Here is a 22,527-nt window from a genome sequence, read left to right on the forward strand (position 1 = left end):
TCAACACAAGCACATTTCAAAACTACCACAAAAATCATTAAAACAAACTTACTCCTAATAATAATATAGATTTTTTTATGTGATATTCGTATGAAATAATTTTTATTAAAAGTGATAATTAATTTTCATTGAAATTGTAAACATATATATAAAAAAATATTTTTGTTTCAACATAATTTATTTTATATTTAAGAATTAACTAGAATTCAATCTTAAATTATTTAATTAAGAAACATTAATTGCTATCATTTGTCCGTTAAATTTTTTGCTTTCAACCAAACAAAAGAAAATATTTTATAAGTTATATTTTTTCTTTTTATATTTTCTTTCCTCCCACTTTTTCTCATCCCCAAATCATACAGTAACATATTAATGAGTCACTTTCACTTACATTTTATATTCCTGCGATATAACATAAGTAGCCCCTACTGGTCCTTGGATGGGTGTGAGATTAGGAGCATGGTGGCCATTGCTATGGACGAAAAGGAAAGAACTTTTCTCTCTGGGCTCTGGCTATTCCCTCTCGCGTCATGATTGTTGTTGATACTTTTCTCTTCCTCTTCTAAAACGAAATTCAAAAAGTTCCTAGTTTCCACTCTTTTCCTCTTCTCGATTGAAAAATCAATCAGAATCTCACCAACTACAACTACAGCACCTTGTTTTCTAAAGATAGACACGTGGTGTTATCGATTACGTGTTTTCAGGTCGAACCTCGTTCCTCGTGCTTTCAATCTCCTTAACAACCGCTTCGTCATTGTCCAATGTCCATGCTCCCTCCCTATGTCTTATTCATCTTACTTTCGTTTCAAAATAAACAATAATCCTTAAATAAGCAAATAAATTAAAAAAAGGAAAGTCATGCTATACGAAGAAAAAAAAAAGACAGGCACGACTGGTGGGTTAAATTAGGAAGTCATGTTAGTTTATAGTTTGTAAATACAGCTAATTCTTTTAACACGTTGTTAAAGAAAGTTTCTCGCGTATGAACTTAATACCAAATGTTTATTTAGGTGAGAGAAAAGAAAATAAAAATAAGATAAGAGGATATGCGTATAATGATACATACTTGTTAGGACTACCGTTCTAATCTCAAGTTCATCAATATTGTTCGAATCACTATATTTAAAGTATTGTAAATTTTGATAGTCAAATGAGCTATCATGATTTTCTTGTTGAAAGGTATCTTGATTTTGATGACTTTAGTCATAGATTATCTTTAGGTTATCATTTGGAGATTTCTCATGACTGAAACAAAATAAAAACATAAAATAATTTTTTTATAAATTAAAATTAACTGTTTTTATAAAAATTTATATATATATATATATATAAGTTTTTAAAGGACTTTTATAAGAAAATCTATAGAGATAAAGTTTATAAATAATTTTAACTTAATTTAATCCAACACCAAAAATCTTGGTTTAATTCATTTTCTTTCTTTCTATAAGTACCTCCAAATAAAACCTGGCTCTCGTCATGTAATTTTCTTTATCAACAACCTCATGAATTCTATCTTGATGATAAAAAGTATTAAAAAGTACCAACATTCGTCTACCTAATGTAGAATAAATTATCCTAGCCATATATATGTACTCTGGAATGATCTATATAATGAAACTCTAGCCATTTGTCTTGCAACCAGCCACACTCCTTTTAGTACACTTTAAGACCACTATTATTTATAAATTTATAATAATATTAATCATTACATAGACATAGGCATCCCAAGTTATGCTCCTTCTGCTTCTCTTTACAGATTCAAATTTAAAATAATACTTATTTCTTATTATAATTAATTTATAATATATTTTTGGATTAGTTATTTTTATAATATTTAAATATCTTATTCAATTTATTGAATTAAATTCTTTAATATGATAATAATTTTTTAAAAAATTTAAATTTAAAAGAAATGTATTACTATTTTTTAATTAAAATAAATTATTAATAATTGAATCTTATATATCCAAGAGACTACATACAATAGGTTAGCACATGCCTCTCCCCTCTATCCCTTCGCCACGCTCACGGAAAAACATTATTGGAACCCACAAAGGTGCACACTGCGCACCCCACCCCTACCACCCTCTCTCTCCCCTGAAGAGAACAAAAAAAAGCTTCAAAGTTTCAAACTTTGCACCACCCCACCTGCAAATTCAAGGATCAGAACTCCTTTTCCCCAAAATTTAACTCCTTTTCCGCATACCCATTTGGGTTTTGTTCGTGTAACAGTTACTTCTGGAACTAAAGTTAAACTTTTTTTTTCCTTCCTTAGTTGGGTACTTTGGGTTTAGCTTTTTGTCTTCTTTTTCCATGGGGATTGGGCTTCTTCTGTGGCTGTTACTGGCCAAGGGTCTTTCCATGGAGGGTGCTGTGGGGGCCACATTTTCTTCAAGGCTCATTCACCGGTTCTCTGAGGAGGCCAAGGCTCATTTGGCTTCAAGGGGCAACAAAAGTTCTGTGCTTCTTCAAGCGTGGCCTCAGAGGAACAGCTCTGAGTATTTCAGATTGCTTCTTAGAAGTGACGTGGCAAGGCAGAGGATGAGGCTTGGCTCGCAGTATGAGACTCTTTACCCTTCTGAAGGAGGCCAGACCTTCTTCTTTGGCAATGCGCTTTATTGGTGAGTGAGTGAGTGAGTTTGGTCTCTGGGAATGTTATCAGAAAAATAAAGTTTGAGTCTTTTTGTTCTTCCATGCTTTGTTGTTATTGTCGTATGATCCTATAAAGGGGTATAATGTTATACCAACTAAGAATTAAGTTAACAAGCTTTGGTTTATTGTTTTGGTTAAACTATTCGTTTGTTACTTGAAGTTGTCCTCATTTTAAGTTTTAGTCCTTGCATAGAAACTGTAAGTTTTAAGTCTTGCTAATGTTAAGTTTTGGTCTTTGTTGTTGAGTGTTAACACTAGAGAACATTTTTTAGCGGCAGAAAACTGTTTAGAGACTGAAATTTACGGTTTTTTCTCACTAAAACTGAAAATGGAGAAAATTATAGGGACCAAAATGAATCGATTAACCTATTTTTTAAGGACTCTTTATAGAGAAAATTATACTGACACTCCTAAGTTTCTTTTCAAAGGACTCTTTTTTTAGAGCCAATTATACTCACACCCCAGTGTTTTTTGAGATTGGACACAATACTGTCTTTCTTGGGTAATGAGTGTAATGAGTTTCTTGGGTTTCAGGGTTGTAGGTGTCATATATTTCACACAATTAAGGGAGTTAATGTATGGGTTTAAAAGGTGGGTATCATGTGCAATCTCCAAAAACACCAGATTTAATTTTTTTTTTTTTGAAAAGGAAACTTTGGTTGAAATTCACTGGCTTTTACTAGGACTATGAGTTGTTATTTAGGTGCATGCTCAAGAGGCAAATGTGAAATGCTTGTGTTTTTATTGGTTAAATGAGTAGAAATAGGGGATAGAAGGGAGTTGGAGTGGATGCTGAAGAAGGGTGGCAATGGTGTGTAAGAACTTGTTGATTGTTGAATTTCAGGTTGCATTACACATGGATTGATATAGGGACTCCAAATGTTTCATTTCTTGTTGCATTAGATGCTGGAAGTGACATGCTTTGGGTTCCCTGTGACTGCATTGAATGTGCTTCCCTGTCGGCCGGTAATTACAATGTGTTGGTAAGTCTGTGATATGAGTTCCATTTATCTTTATTTCTTTCAATACTTTTTCATCTCTCAATCATTGTGTTATGTCATTGCTATGACGAACTTCATGTTCACTTCATTTAGCTTCAAGTTTTGTCTTCTGTTTTTCTTGTTGAAATATTCATTTTGTTTATCATTCATCACATAAGTGTGTGGGATTCTGCTGTAAAGCATCTCTTTTATAGCCATACGGACACAGGTGGGGTAGAGAGGGTTGAGGGTTAAGATATGCTAGGGGATAACAGAAGAAAGCCCATTCTGTGTATGTGCATCTTTTCTGTTATCAATTATAATGTGCCCTATGGAAATTTTTATTGGTAAGTTAAGTCAAGAACACTTCAAAACAAGGGCATGTTTTGTATGTTGCAACTCAAAATTCTAATGACACTTGAAATACTTTAGGATAGCTATCATAGTACAAGTATCTGTGTCATGTCCTGTGTCACTGCATCCATGCTTCTTAGCTATCTTTTAGTGACATTCTCCCTTAAAATGTAGGATCAATTTTTTTACGAGTAAATAATAATATACTTTGAATGTTCATATTTGGACTTCAACAACAGTTCTCGCAAGAGTGGTAAGAAATTTAGCTGTTAATTTCAATGATTGATTGGCAGATGCTCCCTTTTATATGGGGGCATCTCTGATGCAGGACAGGGATCTGAATCAGTATAGACCATCATTATCCAACACCAGCAGGCATCTACCTTGTGGTCATAAGTTGTGTGATGTCCATTCCTTTTGCAAAGGCTCTAAGGATCCTTGCCCTTATGAAGTTCAGTATGCCTCAGCTAATACCTCAAGTTCTGGATATGTTTTTGAAGACAAACTACATTTGACATCCGATGGCAAACATGCAGAACAAAATTCTGTGCAAGCCTCTATCATTTTAGGGTATGTTTATTATTGTTTAAAATTTTGTAGTTTTTTGTTCTTTGAGGTTTGATGTGTTGGGCAAAGATTATAAGCTTCAAGTGCTAATGATAATTGATTTGTATGAGAGTGCAGTTGTGGAAGGAAACAAACTGGTGACTATTTACATGGAGCTGGTCCTGATGGTGTTCTAGGCCTAGGACCTGGAAACATTTCGGTCCCAAGTTTACTGGCAAAGGCAGGACTTATTCAGAATTCCTTTTCGATTTGTCTAGATGAGAATGAATCGGGGAGAATTATCTTTGGTGATCAAGGTCATGTCACCCAACATTCTACACCATTCTTACCCATGTATGGGAAATTGTATGGATTGTATATAATGCCCTTGACCTGCTGCTTAATTTAGATGCAATTTTTACTTGTTCCAAACCTTATTGTTTTGTGTTGCATGTTAATTGTTTGGGTTGTTGCAGTATTGCCTACATGGTTGGAGTAGAGAGCTTTTGTGTTGGGAGCTTATGTCTCAAGGAAACTAGGTTTCAAGCACTTATTGACAGTGGATCTTCTTTCACATTTCTTCCCAATGAAGTTTATCAAAAAGTTGTAACAGAGGTAATTCCTTTTACTGTAAATCTAGAGGTGTATGGTCATGCATAAACTAGGCTAAAAGAAATCTTCACTGAATACAGTTTGACAAACAAGTAAATGCGTCCAGGATTGTTCTCCAAAGTTCATGGGAGTACTGCTATAATGCCAGGTTAGGTACTATATGATCAGGCAATTAAGCGTATAAGCATCTTACATTTAATTGTAACTCATGGCTGTTTTTCATGTGACAGTTCACAGGAGTTGGTTAACATTCCACCATTGAAACTCGCTTTTTCTAGGAATCAAACTTTTTTAATTCAAAATCCTATTTTTTATGATCCTGCTAGTCAGGTACGCTAAATCTCCAACTCCCCCCGCCCCCTCTTTTGGTGTGCGTGTTTATTTGATTGAAACTTGAGTGCATCTTTAGATATTGAAAAAAAATAACCTTCCATTTGTATATAGGGCAGTGGTAGATGGTTTTTGTCTTTTGATGAGCAGTACTTTGGCATCTAGAGACTGCCATTGACAGAAAATGAATCTTTATGATGAGGCTGAGTTTGGTGGTAGCTTAAAAATTATGTAAAAAAAAAAACTTTTTGTTTTGAATAAAGTTCCTTGTTTTCCCTGAATTCTCAAGAAAAATCAAACCCAAAACAAAACCCACCTTGCAATTCCTAACTCCTAAGCTGCTGCTTAAAAATTTCAAGATGAAAGAAAATCTCTTCTATTAAATTCAGAGCAAATAATTAGCATTTAGTGTGCAGAATCCATGGAGAGTATGTAAGAGAAATAGAGAAAGTGATGTGTGGGTTTGAAATTGAGCTTTTGAATGATCTTATATTATGTAAACATTGGTCATTTATGAATAAAAAATGTTAATCTTTGATGTAACTTGTATGTTCTGCTATCAGAAATTGACTAGTTGAAGTGGATTGTGAAAACATTTTATGTTAACCTCTTTTCTGATTCATTGATGGCTAACAAAGCATATATATGCTTCACCTGATATTGGTTGTTTTCTACAATACTTCTAGGATATAAATGTTTTATGTCTGTCCTAAAACAAGTTTCTGCTTTTCTTTATTATTTCTTTCTGACTCTTAGAGGAGAAAACTGTTGTCATGGTGCTGAACAAGTGACCATGATATCATATGAACAATTCTCAAGTGTCCGTTGTTAAATTTCTCCTCTGATCAGCAGGGATTTTTTGTGGTTTAAAATTCTAAATTTCTTAGTTTCCCTTGCAGAATCTCTTCTCTTGTCTTCCCAAAACAATTTCCTAACTTGGTTATAGTTTTGATGAAATATGAACATAATCTGGTGCAGGAACAGGAATACACCATCTTTTGTTTGCCTGTAAGCCCTTCTGCTGATGACTACGCTGCCATTGGACGTGAGTATCACTGTCTGCCATACGTGAACCTAATCACATTCCCCCTTTTATCTTGACAACTCTTTTTTTTCTGTTCAATTTTTTAAGATATTTCTCTTTCCTTTTTGTCCTCTGGTAGCTCAGACATGTTTGTAAGAGCAGTTACATGTTACTGCTCACACATGTACACTGATAGGTCAGTTAGTAGTCATGTTATTAATTCTGTAGTCAAAGAAACACAATGGGTTATGTTAGAAAGAAGGGGAATGAGGATGCAACTGATTAGGCCCATTGAGGGATTTTATCCTGTTAATTGAGAAGAGTTAGTGTCTTTGAGCGTTGGGAGGTGCAGACCCTTGAAGCTCTGTGATCATACTGTAATCTGGGGAATTTCCCCATTTTTTCTATAATTCTGCTCCACTTTCTATCATATGCACATGAACATACACCCTTGTACTGGCTGATAATGATTGTTGCCTTTTATTTGACACTTTTGTTTCAGAGAACTTCCTGATGGGTTATCGATTGGTGTTTGATCGGGAGAATCTAAGGTTTGGCTGGTCTAGATGGAATTGTGAGTCTGTCTTCTTTCACTTAACTTTTAACCTTTAATTTTTGCAAATCTTAGTTAAAAAGATCTGCTGCTTGTTTAATTTGGATTCTTTTTTACTGGTAATTTGCTTTGCTATATGGAGAAGAGTGGGACTTGCAAAACAAGAATTTGAATTATTGATAGACCTGATAATTTTTCAAAAATTTTGTTTTGGGGTATAAACTACATAAGTAATTGATAGACATGGTAAAGTCTACACTATAATGTGTTACTTCTGAGGTCTTGTTTGGTTGAATTTATCTATAAACACTTGGGAAAAGAAAATAAGAAGAGTTAAAGTGCATAAGTTGATTTTAACTAATGAAGTTCAATTGTTTTTTTCTTTTCTTTTCTTATAAGTACTTATAAAAAACGTTATTCAAAGAAGATATTATAAAGTCATCTCATTTTGCTTTTAAAATTTCATTCTCAAAACACATTTTTTTTTATAATCTACTCTGATATCTAAAACACACCATTATATGTTCTATTGCTATCTCCACCCTTTTCATTTGCTTCTAGTATATGAACTTGTATTTCATGCTAATCACTCAGAATCTGCAGGCCAAGATAGAGCTAGTTTCACATCACCTTCCAATGGGGGATCACCAAACCCTTTACCGGCAAATCAGCAGCAGACTGTCCCTAATGCTCGTGGTGTACCGCCTGCCATTGCTGGACACACGTCCCCCAAACCCTCTGCAGCCACACCTGGACTTGTTACTACCTCTAGGCATTCCTTAGCTTCATTGTTACTGATATGTCACCTTTGGCTTTGGTTATCTTGTTAAGTTTAATCTTATTTGCTTGTAAATTTATCTTGTGTCCAGACTCAAATCTATATGAGGCTCAGTTTTTCAATTTTGTAGGCTGTTGTATCTATTGGGGTTAGTGTCTAGGTGAGGTACTTTTATTTCTTTTGGTATATTCTTTCGGTTGTAGTCCCTTTTTATTCTCTTTCCTATGTATCATTTGATTCTGCTAGTGCACAACCTCTTCTCTTGGGCTTTTCTGATTATGAGCGTTTTTGGGAAAAATTGTCAAAATACTTAATTTGGAAAAAAAGGACCCCGTTAGAGCCTTTTATTTTCTTTCAAAAAAGCAAAATAAGTATATAATCATACCATATAGAGTATAAAGTTTAAACTTAGTTAATCCAGGAGTTGTGATGTCCAATCATGTCAACTCCAATTCCACTAAAATTTGTGATTACTGACTTGGTTTTTTTGATCATGTTAATGGATCGGTCATCTATATGTTAGTTCACTTCTACGGTAACATTTCACCACATTCATTTCTTTCTCTCTACATTTGTCAGTGGCCTTGAAGCTGGAAAAAAGAAAAATATTGTAAGAACTTAGAAGGTACATCCATAGTAGTTTATAGCTATTAACAGACTTGTTTACACTAAAATATGTTAACTTTTAGGAAAAAATGTGTATTTTTTAAAATTGGCCATTGTAATTTAAATGAATACAAGAGTGAAGTATATTGTACTAAATCAAAACATACAAGCTTAACAAGATGCTCTTTTAAATACGAAAGAAAATCAAAGAGTTAAATTGTCGTTTTGGCTCCTATTGTACTTTCCAATTTGGTACCTATTATTTAAAGCATGTCAATTTGATCTCTATAGTTGCGCTTTTTTTTTCTTTCTCAACTTGGTCCTCGTAAAATCTCCGTTAATAATGGTTGTTCGATCAATGTTGTCTTTTATTCCACAACAACAATTGTTTTAGGTGGTGGTGTATTGCGATTATAGAAGGTTGCGATGGATGAACAGTCTAATGAGTCATCAAGGACAGATTAGGGAAGTTCAATAAGCAATAATATGTTGTGGTTGATCAAACAACGTAAGATGACTTTATGGTGATGATCAATTTGGATAAAAAAAATGTAACTATAGAGATCAAATTGATATGTTTTAAATTATAAGCACCAAATTGAAAAATAAGAACAACTATAAGGATCAAAAGACTATTTAAACATACATTTTTTAACATATTTTTTAACCTATGATTATTCATTGCAATTTATTAAAAATAATTAAATACTAGTCTCATTTCTCATTTAGTATATTTAATTCATATTTTTTAGTTTTAAATAAAATTTTATCAATAACAAAGAGTGCTTGCAAAAGTGTGTTAGAGCATCTTCTATGGGTGCACTTTAAGTGACCCATTTTGAGTTGTTTGCTTTATGTTAATTGATTCTTACAGCAATTCATATGTTTTGCTTTAATGTTATAGTTTTAAACAATTTTTGAATTACTCCATTTAAATGTTCTTTAAATAGCAAGAATTTTTTTTTTTTATTCATAAGCAATTGTTGCCTATGTAAGCAAAGACCTTAATTTTAAGCCATCTAATATTACACGTAGATCATCTCTAATGTAAAAAAAATATAATTAGACAATAATGTCTAAATATAAACAACTAGGTAAGCAACGAGCATATGTTCTTAGAACATTTCTAATGAAAATGTTTACTGAATTGCTTAAGTTTTTTTGTCCCAATAGAGCATATAATGTGGAGTTATTTAACAATATTATACCCAAATAAAGTATCATAAAACCTATAAAATTAATTTAAATATTCACTTTAATAATTTTAATATTAAAATAAATTTTTGTTTAAAATTCTTAAATTTATATAAAATTATAGGACACATAAAATTCCCATAAACAAGTAGATGCTTTTAGAAAGTTTGATGTTAAACGGTCCTTAATTTTCAATACATCTCTAACAACGTGACTATTGATTTCTACGCCCTAATTAGGAGGAGTTTAATATGCATCGTGCCATCAACCAAGCTCAATCATTTCGAAATTTCTTTCACGTTTTCTTTTTGTTTTGCGCAATAAAGAGCACAAGTTCGAACATAGAGTAACGCAGATGAAGAAGGCCACAAGAATCGTTTCAATCTTCGTGATCTCGATGCTCTGTTTCCAAGAACTCATCCACGTTTCTTCGTCACCTTTCTTGTACGCACACCAGGTAATGGCGCATGACTACGTATTGTACTTTGAATTAACTAAAAGTGCGTGGTGTGTTGAGATGAGCGTGAGATTGTGTTTCGATTCTTAATTCTGATTAATCGAGATTTCGTTTTTGGTTGGTGACTGAATTTGCATTATAACAACCAGCTTAACTACGAAGGATTTCGAGTTCGGGATAAGGAAATTGGAATAGCGAGTTTTTAGGGTTCAAGTTCAGTGCTAGATTATAAGTTTTAGTTGATTTAATTAGAATCTTTATGTTAAGCTTACATTTCATTTGAGCCATGATTTACGAAGTTAATACTCGTTTTCTTTTATCTTTTGCTCTAGGTCTATGAGGAATCTTCTGGTGGAAGGTATTGTACTGGATTCACAATTTATTCTTTGTTAAATAGTACTTCAATCAAATATCTAGATGGTTTGATTTACTTTGATATTTAGATTTTATCTCTAGCAGACACAGATTCATTCCTTGCTATTAATAAGTATTGAACTTATTGTTTTTGCTTTCCAGTAGTCTTCTTTATACTTTAGCTTGTCTCTTATGATTCAGTCTCGTGCAGGACTTAGTTGTGTTTTTTGTTGTAGAAATCTTAAACAGGAACAGGAACAGGAACAGAAACATGCTCAAGAAGTGCATTGCTCCAGGGAGAGAAGTAGGGCAGCTCGGAAAGTGATAGAGGAGGTATGGAAATTCCTTTGGCAATCATTATGAATTTACTACATTGCAGTATTAACTATTAAGTGATTCAAATTTTTGAATCAGATCCATGAATATTGTTTAAAACATGTGCTAATTTGGAAACACGTAGTTTCAGTATATCAGGTAAATATAGTAATTAGGAAAATTGTAACTTTTGTATTTATCATACTCTTTATGTAAGTATCAAATTTTCAGTACATGCTTCTCTTTGTTCTCTATCTGAACAAATATGTTTCTTATATATGATTTTGTAGTATTTGACACCATTTATGGAACGAGAAAACTACCAACTTTCAAGTAAGTGCAAACTTCACCCTGAAAATGATATATTCACGGATCAGGAAGAGCATAAAATTTACATAGATCGACATGAATGGCGGTGTGGATATTGTAAGAAAAGCTTTCGTGAAGAAAAATTTCTTGATCAGCATTTTGACAGCAGACACTACAATTTTCTGAATCTAGTATGTCAATTTCATTCCTTTTCTCATTGTGTTTGGAGGATACATAATGTGCTGTGCGCTTAAAGCTTTTAATTTTATCAGTTATCGAATGAGTTTGAAGTTCTTAATTTCCCCGCTCACCCTTTTTTTCATAGAGCTTATATATACTCATGATTCAGAAGACATTCAAACCAAAAAATTCTCTTCTACTAAGTGTCACTTTTCCTATTTTTGGCTAGAATGCTCATATTGAATAAATTCGCAGCTATTACTGTTATGTATGCCAAATCATGTCATGCTTCTTATTTCTTGTTATTTTTCTCTATTATGTCAATATTAGGCTCTGTAATCTGAAGCTTTAATTAAGTGTATCCTTTTTGTTATTATCATCATGCCTTGTTCTTGTTAACTTGAAGTTTTTTTTTTTTTTTAAATACCTGAGGTCAATATCCAAGATATACTAAATTACTAATATAGATATACCCAAACACACATGAAGCTATCTGATTTGTTCACTCAGTTTGTCCCCCCTGTTATGGATGCAGAAGAGAGGGGGGGAGGGGGTTGGTGGCAGGACCACCCCCAACTCCCTACAAAGATTTTTCTTACAACGTAGATATAATTTTATGCTTTGCCTCTGTGAATAAGTTAATTTATTTGATGGCTTCCAATACCATGAGGGAGTAAACAGTTGTCTCATCTGAGTATTTCGTACTGTATGATCATTTAAGTAATTTCTATATTGGATATGGAATCAATAGACACAAAAATAAACTTGTTGGGAGTTTCAATTAGTTTTTAAGTCTTGCATCAATTTCACTTGCAGTTCTTTTTTATGCTTTATTATTTATCAGAAAATGTTGTTTCCATGGGTGGGCTAATTTAAATGCAGAGTCATGGTAAGTGCTTGGGTGATTTATGTGGCGCATTGCATTGTGATGCTGTGATGAATTTCAAATCCTCTAGAAGCAAGTGCAATCCGGCAGCTGCTGCAAGAAACCGTCATCTATGCGAGGTTGCTTTCATTTTGTTCTCTTTCGATTTCACTGTTCATTGTATTGTCAACTATTCTACCTAACCCATATGCACTCTTTATTCAGAATCTTGCTGACAACTGTTTTCCTATAAGTGAGGGTCCATCAGCAGGCCGCCTTCATGGTATACTTATAATTTCTTTTAAAGTTTTCTCCATATTGTTCCATTATGATGTTTGTTGCCACTTTTTTCCCACTTAATTTAATTATATTGAGGTCTTTGTTCATTTATTTCTTACCCATTTTCCTGATATACTGGTAGAATTGTTTCTGCACCAATTTTGTGATGCTCACACTTGCTCAGGGAAACATAAACCCTTCTCTAGAGGAGGCAAGGTAAAGCCTGATTATCTCATTGGGATAATTTATTATGAATATGCCTTTTATTAGAAATCTGTCATTGCTAACTCTATTAGTATAAGGAGATTTATACTTCCACTCAGATGATTTGTTTGTGAAGTTTTTGGCCTTGTGCTATTCACAAAGTCGCTCGGTAAAAAAGAAAAAGCCTTATTGGCATTAGGTTAATGATTGCTTTTTTTGGCTAGCTCTGATTATCTTCTAATGTCAAAACTTGCAGTCATACCTATCAAAACTTGAAGTTATACTGTACCTTTCTGTTGGGAAGGCTTAAAAGTTTTAAGCATTAGCTTTTTGTCTTTTAAATTCTTTATGCCACAATTTAAGACTTTAGGTACATTAGAACTAATTTATTATGATAGTCACTACCTATCAATAAAGCTGTTATATGTCAATCCTGATATTTTGCTTCTGCAGGATCAAAGTAGTTTCTTCCGCCTGGCTGCTGGAGCATTGATCTTGGTGCTACTTCCTGTGTTCTATCTTTTTCTTTATTTGGTACAAAGGTACCATTTCTATATTTTTAAATGTGATTTAACCATTCAAGGTTTTACACCAATATTTCATGATGCTATTTCGCAAGTTGTAGTGATGTGAAGAGTCGAACCCAAGAGCTTCGTCGGATCTCAAAAGCTGGATGGAAATCAAAACCATCATGATTGGTAATTTTTATCTCTTTTAAATGGGCACGTCATGGTAATTAAATGATAGAATGGGATGCAATGGCAAAAAAATTGCCATTAATTAACAGTGGACTAATATCATGTGGATTGTCAATTATTTCTGAGGATCCTGTGGTCACAGCCTTTTTCCGTCATTTGGTGTACAAGTTGTTAATGTACTATTTATTCACTTTCTGTCCTTTGTAACTGGTCCTATTTTCTTGTTTTTTCACATTGCTTTATTGTGTATGTGTGTGTGTACGCTGTCCAAGTTAACATGTAATTCAGTTTGAAAGGTACAAAATTAGAGCAATTTATTTTTGCAAAAATTTAAAAAAATTAAAGTAGGAACACTTGTTTTATACAAAAAATTCTCAAAAACTTATTCTTTTCTCGGTCTTGATTGTAGGGCCACTAAAAGACTAGTTGAGGATGAACTGAAGAGACTTTTATTTGGTTTGGAGCACAATTACACAAGTTTTGGAAGCCATTTAAACAGCCAATGGTGCTTTTAAACGTACTCAGTTCAACAGTGTTATCTTCATGTTAGAATTGAAGATGAGCTTATTGGTTAGTGAACATTTGAATGCTCAGCAGTGCAGTTAAACGTCCCATGCTACGTTGATAAGATTTAGCTACTGACTGTGTGCATTTAAATGTCGTCCAACGGGACATTTAAACGTACTCAGTTTACTTAGGTTGATGCAAAAAATTGTTCCTAACTTTGTAGACTTTTGATAGGTGGAAAACACTATGTAACACACAAAACACTTTTGCTATTCTCCGCTCTGGGAATACAGGTTTGTGCATATCAAACTTGAAAACTTCAAAGGGCCAATCTCATGAAATTACTAATGGATACCACTTCTTTATGATCTCTTCTATCGATTTTTGGTTCTTTTTAGATGTATCACTAAATTCATAGGTTGGGGAAAGCAGAATGATTGATTCCTCTGATTTTAATTCTATTCTTCACATGTAGGTATCCATATTCTTTCTTTTCTTGATCTATTACTTGCATTCAGTTAACTAGATAGAAGAACTGCACTCCCATATCACTACTTAAACTGGGTCAGGACCAATCATGTTGATTGTCTATCCGAGCCAGCTTTAACAATTGGTTTGATTTTTTAATCATACTTTATTTTCTCAATGGAGACGCCTCGAGCCTCAAGTTCTATTGTGAAATACTTTTTGTTTTCTTCTTACCAAGGTAGTTGACTTGCTTACTTGTCAGAGTATGGAAAGCAGACATTGTGAATCTTCACTTCAATCATAGGAAGCAGAGAGGACCGTACTTTGGATACCGTAAGGCACATACAATAGCACAAAAAGCGTCATCCTATTCAATTCTCATGTGATTTGATTTGTTTCATGTTAATTCTTGATTTTGTCATTCAACTGAGTGGATTGTTCTGTTCATAATGAGATTCAATCTCTTAATTGGAAACTTGGTTATTGAGTTGAATCTTATTAAGGAATTTGACCATAGTTGTTGATTTCCTATTAATTAATATATAAATTAATAATTGTGAGATCTCCTAGAATTCTCAAGCTTAATGCTTATTTTAGTGGAGAACACCTAAGAAATTAGGATTCTTGGTTAACGCAAAGGAGTTAAATGTGAAGGAATTGATTTAGTCTAAAGCAGCGGATTTGATCTTTAATTGGTTGGTAATTACTTGGATTGAGAACTAAGTTGAATTGTCTGAGAGGAGAATATAGAGAAATCTAAACCCTAGCCATTGTTAATCATTGTTGTGACTTCAATCATGATCATTGTGAACTGTAGTGTTGTGTGTTCTATTTTTGTAATCTTTTTATATATTCTTTTTGGAATCATTCAATTTCGGATGTCCCTTTTACCCAATTATCAATTCAAATAGTGATAAATTTATGATTTGATACTTGGAACAAATCCTCAAAGGAATGATAGTAGTAATTTATATTTTTACTTTATACTTAACACGGTTTTTTTTAAAAGATTTAAAAACACAATTCAACACTTTATCTTACTATTTTTTATCTCATCTTTATCAAAACTTATATTATAGCTTATTCAATATCATTTCTGCCTAATCCATTCATAATATGAGTACCTTACTTATGGTATGATTAAACACAAGTTTTAAGCATCTAAATCTTTCAAATTTAGCTAGACAAAATGAGTTTTGAAGTGAAAAAGCTAATGAAAGTTAAAATAAGGGCGCGTTTAATTTGTTAAAAAGTAAAGACCAGGGATAATGTAAAGTTATTTGTTTCTTGTTTGATATTTAAAAATGGATGTAGAACATTAAAAAATGAACTGTTAAAAGGATTGGATAATTTTTTTTTAACTCACTAAATAAATGGATAACTTCGCATAGGCTAGTTGGTTATTTTTTTTGAGTAAAAGGCTAGTTGATTATTATTCATATATATATATATATATATGTATGTATAAAATGATATACTATTACACTATTATACATATTTAAAATGATATACTTTTTTTGGTATTTATTATACATATTTAAAGTGATCAATGGTGTGACATAATTTGGATGTGAAGAATCTTTAACACTTTACAAATTCAGAATGTAATGTAATCTAGATAGTTATACTTTATTTGTTCCTTTTCTCTATTTGAACATGCATTCTTTTTTGTACAAACCATAGTATTTTGTACTGAAAGTAATCCTAGGATTGTTCTTTTGTTGGATTTACTCATATTTAGGGTAAAATCAAATACAAACTAACCACAATTTGGTTTGGCTTGGATTTTCAATTTTCTTTGGGCCAATCTAAATGAAATCAAACCTTTGGGTTTTCAATTTTCTTTGGATCAATCTAAATGAGATCAAACCAATTCGATTGACAAAGGAAGTCTAGTTCATTTGATTGAGTAAGGCGTGTGAATGTTGTACTTTTCTTGGTATCATGTTCAATTTTTACGAATAAAAACAAAATCAACCCGATTGGTTCAAATAAGAGGGTTATGATAAGAAAGACTTAAATATCTTTTTAGTCCTTGTAATTTAATATTTTTTTTGTCTTTCGTCCTTCCAATTTTTTGTTTTTGTTTTTAGTCCTTGTAAATCATATTTGTTTCATTTTTGTCCTTATATTACTTTAGATAGCACTTTTTTTTATTGCTTAAAGCGTTATTTAAAACACTTTAAGGATGAAAACCAAAACAAATATAATTTGTAAGGATTAAAAACAATTTTTTTTACAAGGACGAAAAATAAAACAATTCTAATTTGCAAGGACTAAAAAGATATTTAAACAATTTTTTTACTATATTATTTCAAGTTTTTATCCTCTAAATATTGTCTATTTTATATAAATTTTCAATTTTATATTAATGTAAGGTGAAAACATGTGGTTGTTTTTTTTTTGCGAAAGATAGGTGAAAACATTTCTTGTTCTTTAATGACTAAATATTTAACTCTTTATGTAATTATCACTTTATATATCTCATTCATTTCTTTGAATTTGAAACGTTGGCTAAGCACGCGTATCCGCTAAGCGAGCCTTGTTGAGAAACCAAACGTCTCTCTGGCTTGCTTAGTGCAGCTTTCCACTAAGCGAAAGTGTCGAAACATGCCTAAGTGAGTGTAATGGTAGTTACACTCACAATTGCCAGATTTCGCCTACCCCTTTCTACACTCTCTCTCTCAAAAAATTTACACATCTTGCATCTGTGCTTTTTCTTCGCGTTGTCTACTTCCAATCCTAAAGAATTAACAATCCAAGTAAGTTCCTTGATTCTTTTTCTCTTTTTTCTTGTCTTAACTTTAAGGTAGAAGACTTCAACTGTAGTTTTAGATTTTTAGGGTTTTTATGTTTTGTTAGATTTAGTTTAAGATTAGGGCTATATACGCTTGTATACTGTATTGAGTATGACGCACACATTGCATGTTTGATATGCCTTTTAGAGGCTTGAATAGTGCAAGAAAACGAACTACATTTTTTGAAAAACGCGATGAACTCGCTAAGCGAGCATGCTGCGCTAAATGAGTTCATCAATACTCATTGTATGTAAGCGTTCCCTGAAGAACTCACAAAGCCGAGGTTTAGATCAGTGTAAGGGTGGACAATGTCGGGTGAGACCTCGACTCTTTGGAAGGTTTTCCAATACGAGATGTCTGTGAAACTGCCCTGGTCGGTAAGGACCATGTACACCATGAAGTTTGCTATGGTGATGGAGACAACCACGGGGTCGTCTTGGTTGACGGGATTGATGCCCCATGAAGTTGTTGTCCATGATAGGAATGAGACTTCGCTGTAGGGGAGTGTCAGCAAGATTAATGTTGATGTCCCATATGACGTGTAGGTGTCACTTTTGGGACTAGCTAGACTGTCTGGCATAGGAAAGCTTCTAACGATGGTGTTGATTACACCATTGATGTGCTGGGCGAGTTCCTGTTCTGGTGAAGATAGTTGCTCGCGTCATTGTGGCGGTTGTCTTTATCTACCTCGTGTAACATCCCATTTTTTTCTTAAATAAATTAAAAAGTTTTTTTTTATTTTAAAAAATAGAGTTTTAGAAAATAGTGAGGTTTTTATAATTAAATAAGTAAGGAGAAATAACTGTATTAAAATAATGGTTTGAACGAAAATAAAAAAATATTTGATTTATTCATTTGATAGGAAATAAAATATAGAGTTCCTTTTTATAAAATAATAAAAATAAATAAATAGAGTAAATAATATATTGTGAGTACTCCAGCTATAAATAGAGACATGTTAGATCAATTTTTAGACTGACACTAGGCTCTACACCTCCTTTTTCTCTCAATTTCGTTTTCTCTTTTCCCCTCCCAAAACCCTCTCTTTTTCCTGCACACACTCAAACCTGTATTAATAAAACGATGATCTTAGGCTCGTTAACTGTTGGATCATCGTGATATTTTAGAACCAGGTTTGAAACTGATTTCCGAGCACTATCACCGTTGGAAATTGGAAAAAAATGTCGTTGTAGCTTCCTCTTTTCCCATAGAGTCTCAGAACATGTCTAGTAAAACTATGATCCTGGACTTGTTAACCATTGGATTATCATGAAATTTAGACACCTGGTTCGAAGTTCAATTCCGCATGCCTTCACCATTGGAATTTACAAAATATTATTCATGGAGAGAGAAAAGTGAATCGCACAAAGACAGTACAAAATGAAGACTTTAATCTCTTCTCCTTCTCTCTAATGCTTGGAAACCCTATCAGAGCAAATAAGAGGAAAAGTTTGAGGAATCTCAAGAAATTGCTATAGATGTCGCTATTGTTGTCAGGATGCACACGTGAACCTGCTTAGAGGTAAAGGATGAGTTTATCGCAATTGGGGTTAGAATGAACGTGTGCAGAGATCCTTAAAGGATTAAATTTGGGTTTATTTTGGGGTGTTTATTGAATTATAATTTTCCTTTACGATTATAAATATAATATTGTTGTGTTTGACGGACCAATTGATGTTCTGATGTGAATTGGTAGATAAACTTGAGTGCTCTTAGTGTTTTCGCATTTTTGACTTATGATTTTGATTCATTGATTTTAATATGATTGTGTGGAATTGTTTAAGGGGTTTTACTCCCCATGTTGTGAGAAACATTTTGTATAAATTGTTTTATTGGGATTATGAGATGGTGATTCAAATTGTGAGTAAGTGACAAATTGAACCTGTGATGAATGAAAAGATACATGTGTATTGAGATGTTGTATGTATTGAGTTGTGAGCTATGAACTGTGTAATTACACAATTGTAAAAACCTTTAAGGACGACGAGTTTTTGCAAAACGAGTATTGTAATTGGATCCATTGTGAGAACTTGACGAGTTGAATCACTTTGAGGCGCGACGAGTTAAAATAATTTTGAAAACAATTGAGTAGTTGTGTGTATTGCATAGTTCATAAGTAAAGTACATATGATTCTTGAGGTGTGATAATATGCTACTTTGGAATTATACCATTGTGATTGAGACCAAGTGTATGTAATAAATTGAGTATGTATTGATTTGCAATATATATATGTGCATTGGGATGTTGTGTGCATTGAGTTGTGAGCTATGAATCGTACAATCACACGACTATAAGACCCTTTAAGGGCGACGAGTTAATACGCGGCGAGTATTGTGATGGGAACCACTGTGGAGACCCGACGAATTTAATCATAAGCATGACGAGATAAAATTATTTTGAGAACAGTTGAGTAGTCATGTGTTTTGTACATTTCATAGATAGAGTCTGTGTGCTAAAATGCTTTCTGGGTTGGACCTGAATCAGGAGGGAGAGGTCCTAATAGATTCTTCGGAGTGTAGGCCTTGGGGGTAAATACACTTTGTTTGAGTGCTCCTTTAAACTTGTGCCGATCCCACATGGTTAGAGCATTCTTGCAAAACAACGTGACCTTGACTGATCTCCCTATGATTTTACCTAGTGAGAGTGACCTGACTTACTAGTGTGTGGTTTGTCTTGTCATGTACTCCTAGGCACCCGATGAGGTTTTTCATTGACATGGTACCACATTGCATATAGGATTGAGTCTTAGTGTATTTGTTGTATAACACTTGTGTATTGATCGATATTGATTGATATAGTAATATTGTGTTTTGATCCTTGAGTACGTGAATGTTGCAAAAATGAATGAGACATGTTGTGTTGTGATGTGATGTTACGCGACAAAGTGGTGGAATGACGTGAGCTATGTTTAAGTAAGTTGTATCTCATTTATATGATATGTACATCTATGTTGTCCCGTTTCTCTATTAGCTAGAAATGTGATAACTCACTCCCCATGTGCTATTTGTGTTTGGATCCTGTAATGATCTTGAACTTTGTGTTCGTGAGAGCAGATGGTTAGGTGGATGGCTATGGAGAACCTCATGCTATAGGACGTGAGAACACAATGCTCTGATAGGATGTGACATTAGGATATATGTTTTTACATTAATATCATGAAGTCTTGGACGACCTTATTTTGAGCCGAGATGATTTTATTATTTATTTGGATAAATTTTATTATGATGTTATAAAAGTGAATGTGAGCCGTTTACCCTTTTGAAAAGCTTTTATTTAAATGTGTTTTAAAAAATTTGAATTAATTCTAATTTCTTATTCCTTTTATTATTAGTACATTTATGTGTGGGGTAGAGGGTGTTACACCTCAGTCTTCCGCTCTTCTCCTATCTGCTTCCTAGTTTTTGAGCTGCTCCTCTTGATGTCCTCCAGGTCTTGCTCCTGTATGGTGATTGTCTGGTCTCTTAACAAATCAGGCTAAGTATTCAGCCTTTATAAGTTCTTCGATCTTGTCCTTTAGGGCCCAACGGTCTTCGGTGTTGTGTCCAATACGGCGGTGATACCTACAGTACTTAATTGCATCTGACCTCAGCCTCGGAGGTTTCGTCTGGGGTAGTTGGATGGGTACCTCCAGGTTGAATGCTTCCTCGAGAATGGTGGTACGATTGGATGTCAGGGGTGTGTAACACTAATACCTGGGCCCTTTGGAGAGAGGCTGGTGCTTGTCTGGCTTGTGCCTATTGTTCGACTTGTGTGAGTTGCACTTGGTGTTTGCTTCGCGCTTCTATCCGGCTTGGCGGACTTCATTCCAGAAATTGGACATTTCTTCCATCTAGATGTAGCCCTTGGCTCGTTCGCGCAGTTTGTCCATGCTACCGGGTGGTTTTTTTTGCACAGATTGCTTATGAACTTGCCTGGGCCTAAGGCGAGGAGCATGGAAGGCAATGCTTCCTCGGGATTGAGATTTCAGATCTAGATGGCCGTGCGCCCAAATCTGTCCATGAACTTTCTGAAGGACTCGTCGTCTGCTTGTTACATACTGGCTAAGGCGGCCGAGGTCATGTTGTGAGACCTGCTAGTAGCGTACTACGTACTGAATCATTCGACAAAGGGTGTCGAAGTTGTCTATGGACCTTGGTGGGAGTCTACCGTATCAGGTCAATGCCGCTCTCTTGAGGGATGTAGGGAAGACACGATGTAGAATCGCATCGTTGTTGGTGTAGAGGTTTGTCTGTGTCAGGAAGGCGTCCAGATGCTCGCCTGGGTCTATTGTCGCATTGCATTGCTTGAGATTGAGTGACTTCCACCCTAAGAGTATGTCTACCTCTATAACGGATGGTCCGTCCAGCTGGACGGTGCATGTGGAAGAGACTTAAGTTGTCGGAAGTGTTGCCTGTGCGACGGGGGTGTGATTCCCCTTGGGTTTGTTCAGGCAAAGTGTGGGCGGATTGCTCGTCACCTTGGGGACGTCTGACACGAGCCTCTAGCTGGTCATGATCAGCTTTTAGTTTTGTCAACTCTTTCTCGTGGCATCGCTCTTTCTCCGCAATGAGGTTTTAGAATTGCTGTAGAGTGTTCGTGTCTTTCATAGTTGCTGGATGAGGATGTGAGTTTGCGAGGGGGGGTCTCGCGTTTGATGCCAGACTTATTGCTAACCATGGATGTGAAAGGATTGACGAGAGGCCGTTGGGTTTGTTTTATCATGTCCCCACGGTGGACGCTAAATGTTCTTACCAAAATCCGAAACCGTGACATGTCAAGGCTGGAAGGTGACAAATTTACAAAGCAATTGGTTGTCTAGCAGTTAGGATCAAAAGGTTGGTTGATGATGGAAACATGAAAAAGGGTGTTTTAATTGGAAGCACTATATATGAAAATGGCCTCTACATTTCGATAGATATGCAATTATGTTAAATAACTTACAAAAAGTTTTATGACTCAAGTGATTCTACCCACTTTGATAAGGAATACCATAGAGTGTTAATTAGATCAGATTGACTCAATGAACCTTACAATCCAAACCAATTAACACTGCACATGACTTAGTGTGTGTTTGTTTTTCCGTTGAATAAATTTCAAACGTAATTCAAGGAGAAGTAACAATTTGTTGCTTCTAAAAAAATTATATGCATCAGAACACGTGCCAACAAATTGAAACGATAAAACAAACACAACTCTTAGTAGGGGACAATCCTACTTTTGCATGATGGGCACCATAATTAACTAACAACCTAGGATAGGCATTACTCATATTCCTCTTCACAGGAAGCTCATATTTTTATAGGCACACAAACATATATACACATTTCTTGAGGCCGACAACACCACTCTCCGTCACATTTTTTTTCTCTACATGCACTACACAATCCCATCCTCTCCTCCTTTCTTTGATTTTAAAAAATAACTTATTCTCTCACACTTCTGATCACTAAAGGCACACAAAGCAAATAATGGAATTTGGAAACA

At 34.2% G+C, this 22,527-nt stretch overlaps 1 protein-coding gene and 1 pseudogene across 13 annotated transcripts; both read left to right on the forward strand.

Moving 5' to 3' along the window:
* Positions 1 to 1,999: 1,999 nt before the first annotated feature.
* LOC114382567 lies at positions 2,000 to 8,108 on the forward strand (annotated as a pseudogene). The gene is made up of 10 exons (XR_003660266.1): positions 2,000 to 2,621; positions 3,497 to 3,635; positions 4,315 to 4,556; positions 4,671 to 4,898; positions 5,009 to 5,147; positions 5,225 to 5,292; positions 5,375 to 5,474; positions 6,453 to 6,519; positions 7,001 to 7,072; positions 7,655 to 8,108. The product of XR_003660266.1 is annotated as an aspartic proteinase-like protein 1 (transcript).
* A 1,708-nt stretch (positions 8,109 to 9,816) lies between these two features.
* LOC114380909 lies at positions 9,817 to 14,763 on the forward strand. Of its 12 annotated transcripts, none has more exons than XR_003659889.1 (13): positions 9,817 to 10,086; positions 10,419 to 10,444; positions 10,677 to 10,773; positions 10,855 to 10,914; positions 11,046 to 11,255; positions 12,127 to 12,249; positions 12,335 to 12,392; positions 12,531 to 12,604; positions 13,046 to 13,134; positions 13,218 to 13,290; positions 13,700 to 14,090; positions 14,196 to 14,268; positions 14,528 to 14,763. XR_003659889.1 is itself a non-coding variant. In XM_028340025.1 (11 exons), the coding sequence occupies exons 1-10, from the start codon at positions 9,985 to 9,987 to the stop codon at positions 13,285 to 13,287; spliced, it is 909 nt and encodes a 302-aa protein (XP_028195826.1). In that variant the 5' UTR covers positions 9,817 to 9,984; the 3' UTR covers positions 13,288 to 13,290; positions 13,700 to 14,763. The 12 variants fall into 12 exon arrangements, 2 of the variants coding, with proteins under 2 accessions (XP_028195826.1, XP_028195828.1); XR_003659892.1 differs by having other exon boundaries at positions 13,700 to 13,860; positions 14,032 to 14,090; positions 14,196 to 14,763; XR_003659893.1 differs by lacking the exon at positions 14,196 to 14,268 and having other exon boundaries at positions 13,700 to 13,860; positions 14,032 to 14,090; positions 14,273 to 14,763.
* The last annotated feature ends 7,764 nt before the right edge of the window (positions 14,764 to 22,527 follow it).

This window comes from Glycine soja, chromosome 13, assembly GCF_004193775.1.
Source record: "Glycine soja cultivar W05 chromosome 13, ASM419377v2, whole genome shotgun sequence".
NCBI lineage: Eukaryota > Viridiplantae > Streptophyta > Magnoliopsida > Fabales > Fabaceae > Glycine > Glycine soja.

Coding starts and splice junctions, on each gene's coding strand:
- LOC114380909 (XM_028340025.1), top strand. CDS start 9,985: ATGAAGAAGGCCACAAGAATCGTTTCAATCTTCGTGATCTCGATGCTC. Junction 10,774..10,854: donor CTCGGAAAGTGATAGAGGAG/GTATGGAAATTC, acceptor TTTTTGAATCAG/ATCCATGAATATTGTTTAAA. Junction 12,250..12,334: donor GAAACCGTCATCTATGCGAG/GTTGCTTTCATT, acceptor CTCTTTATTCAG/AATCTTGCTGACAACTGTTT.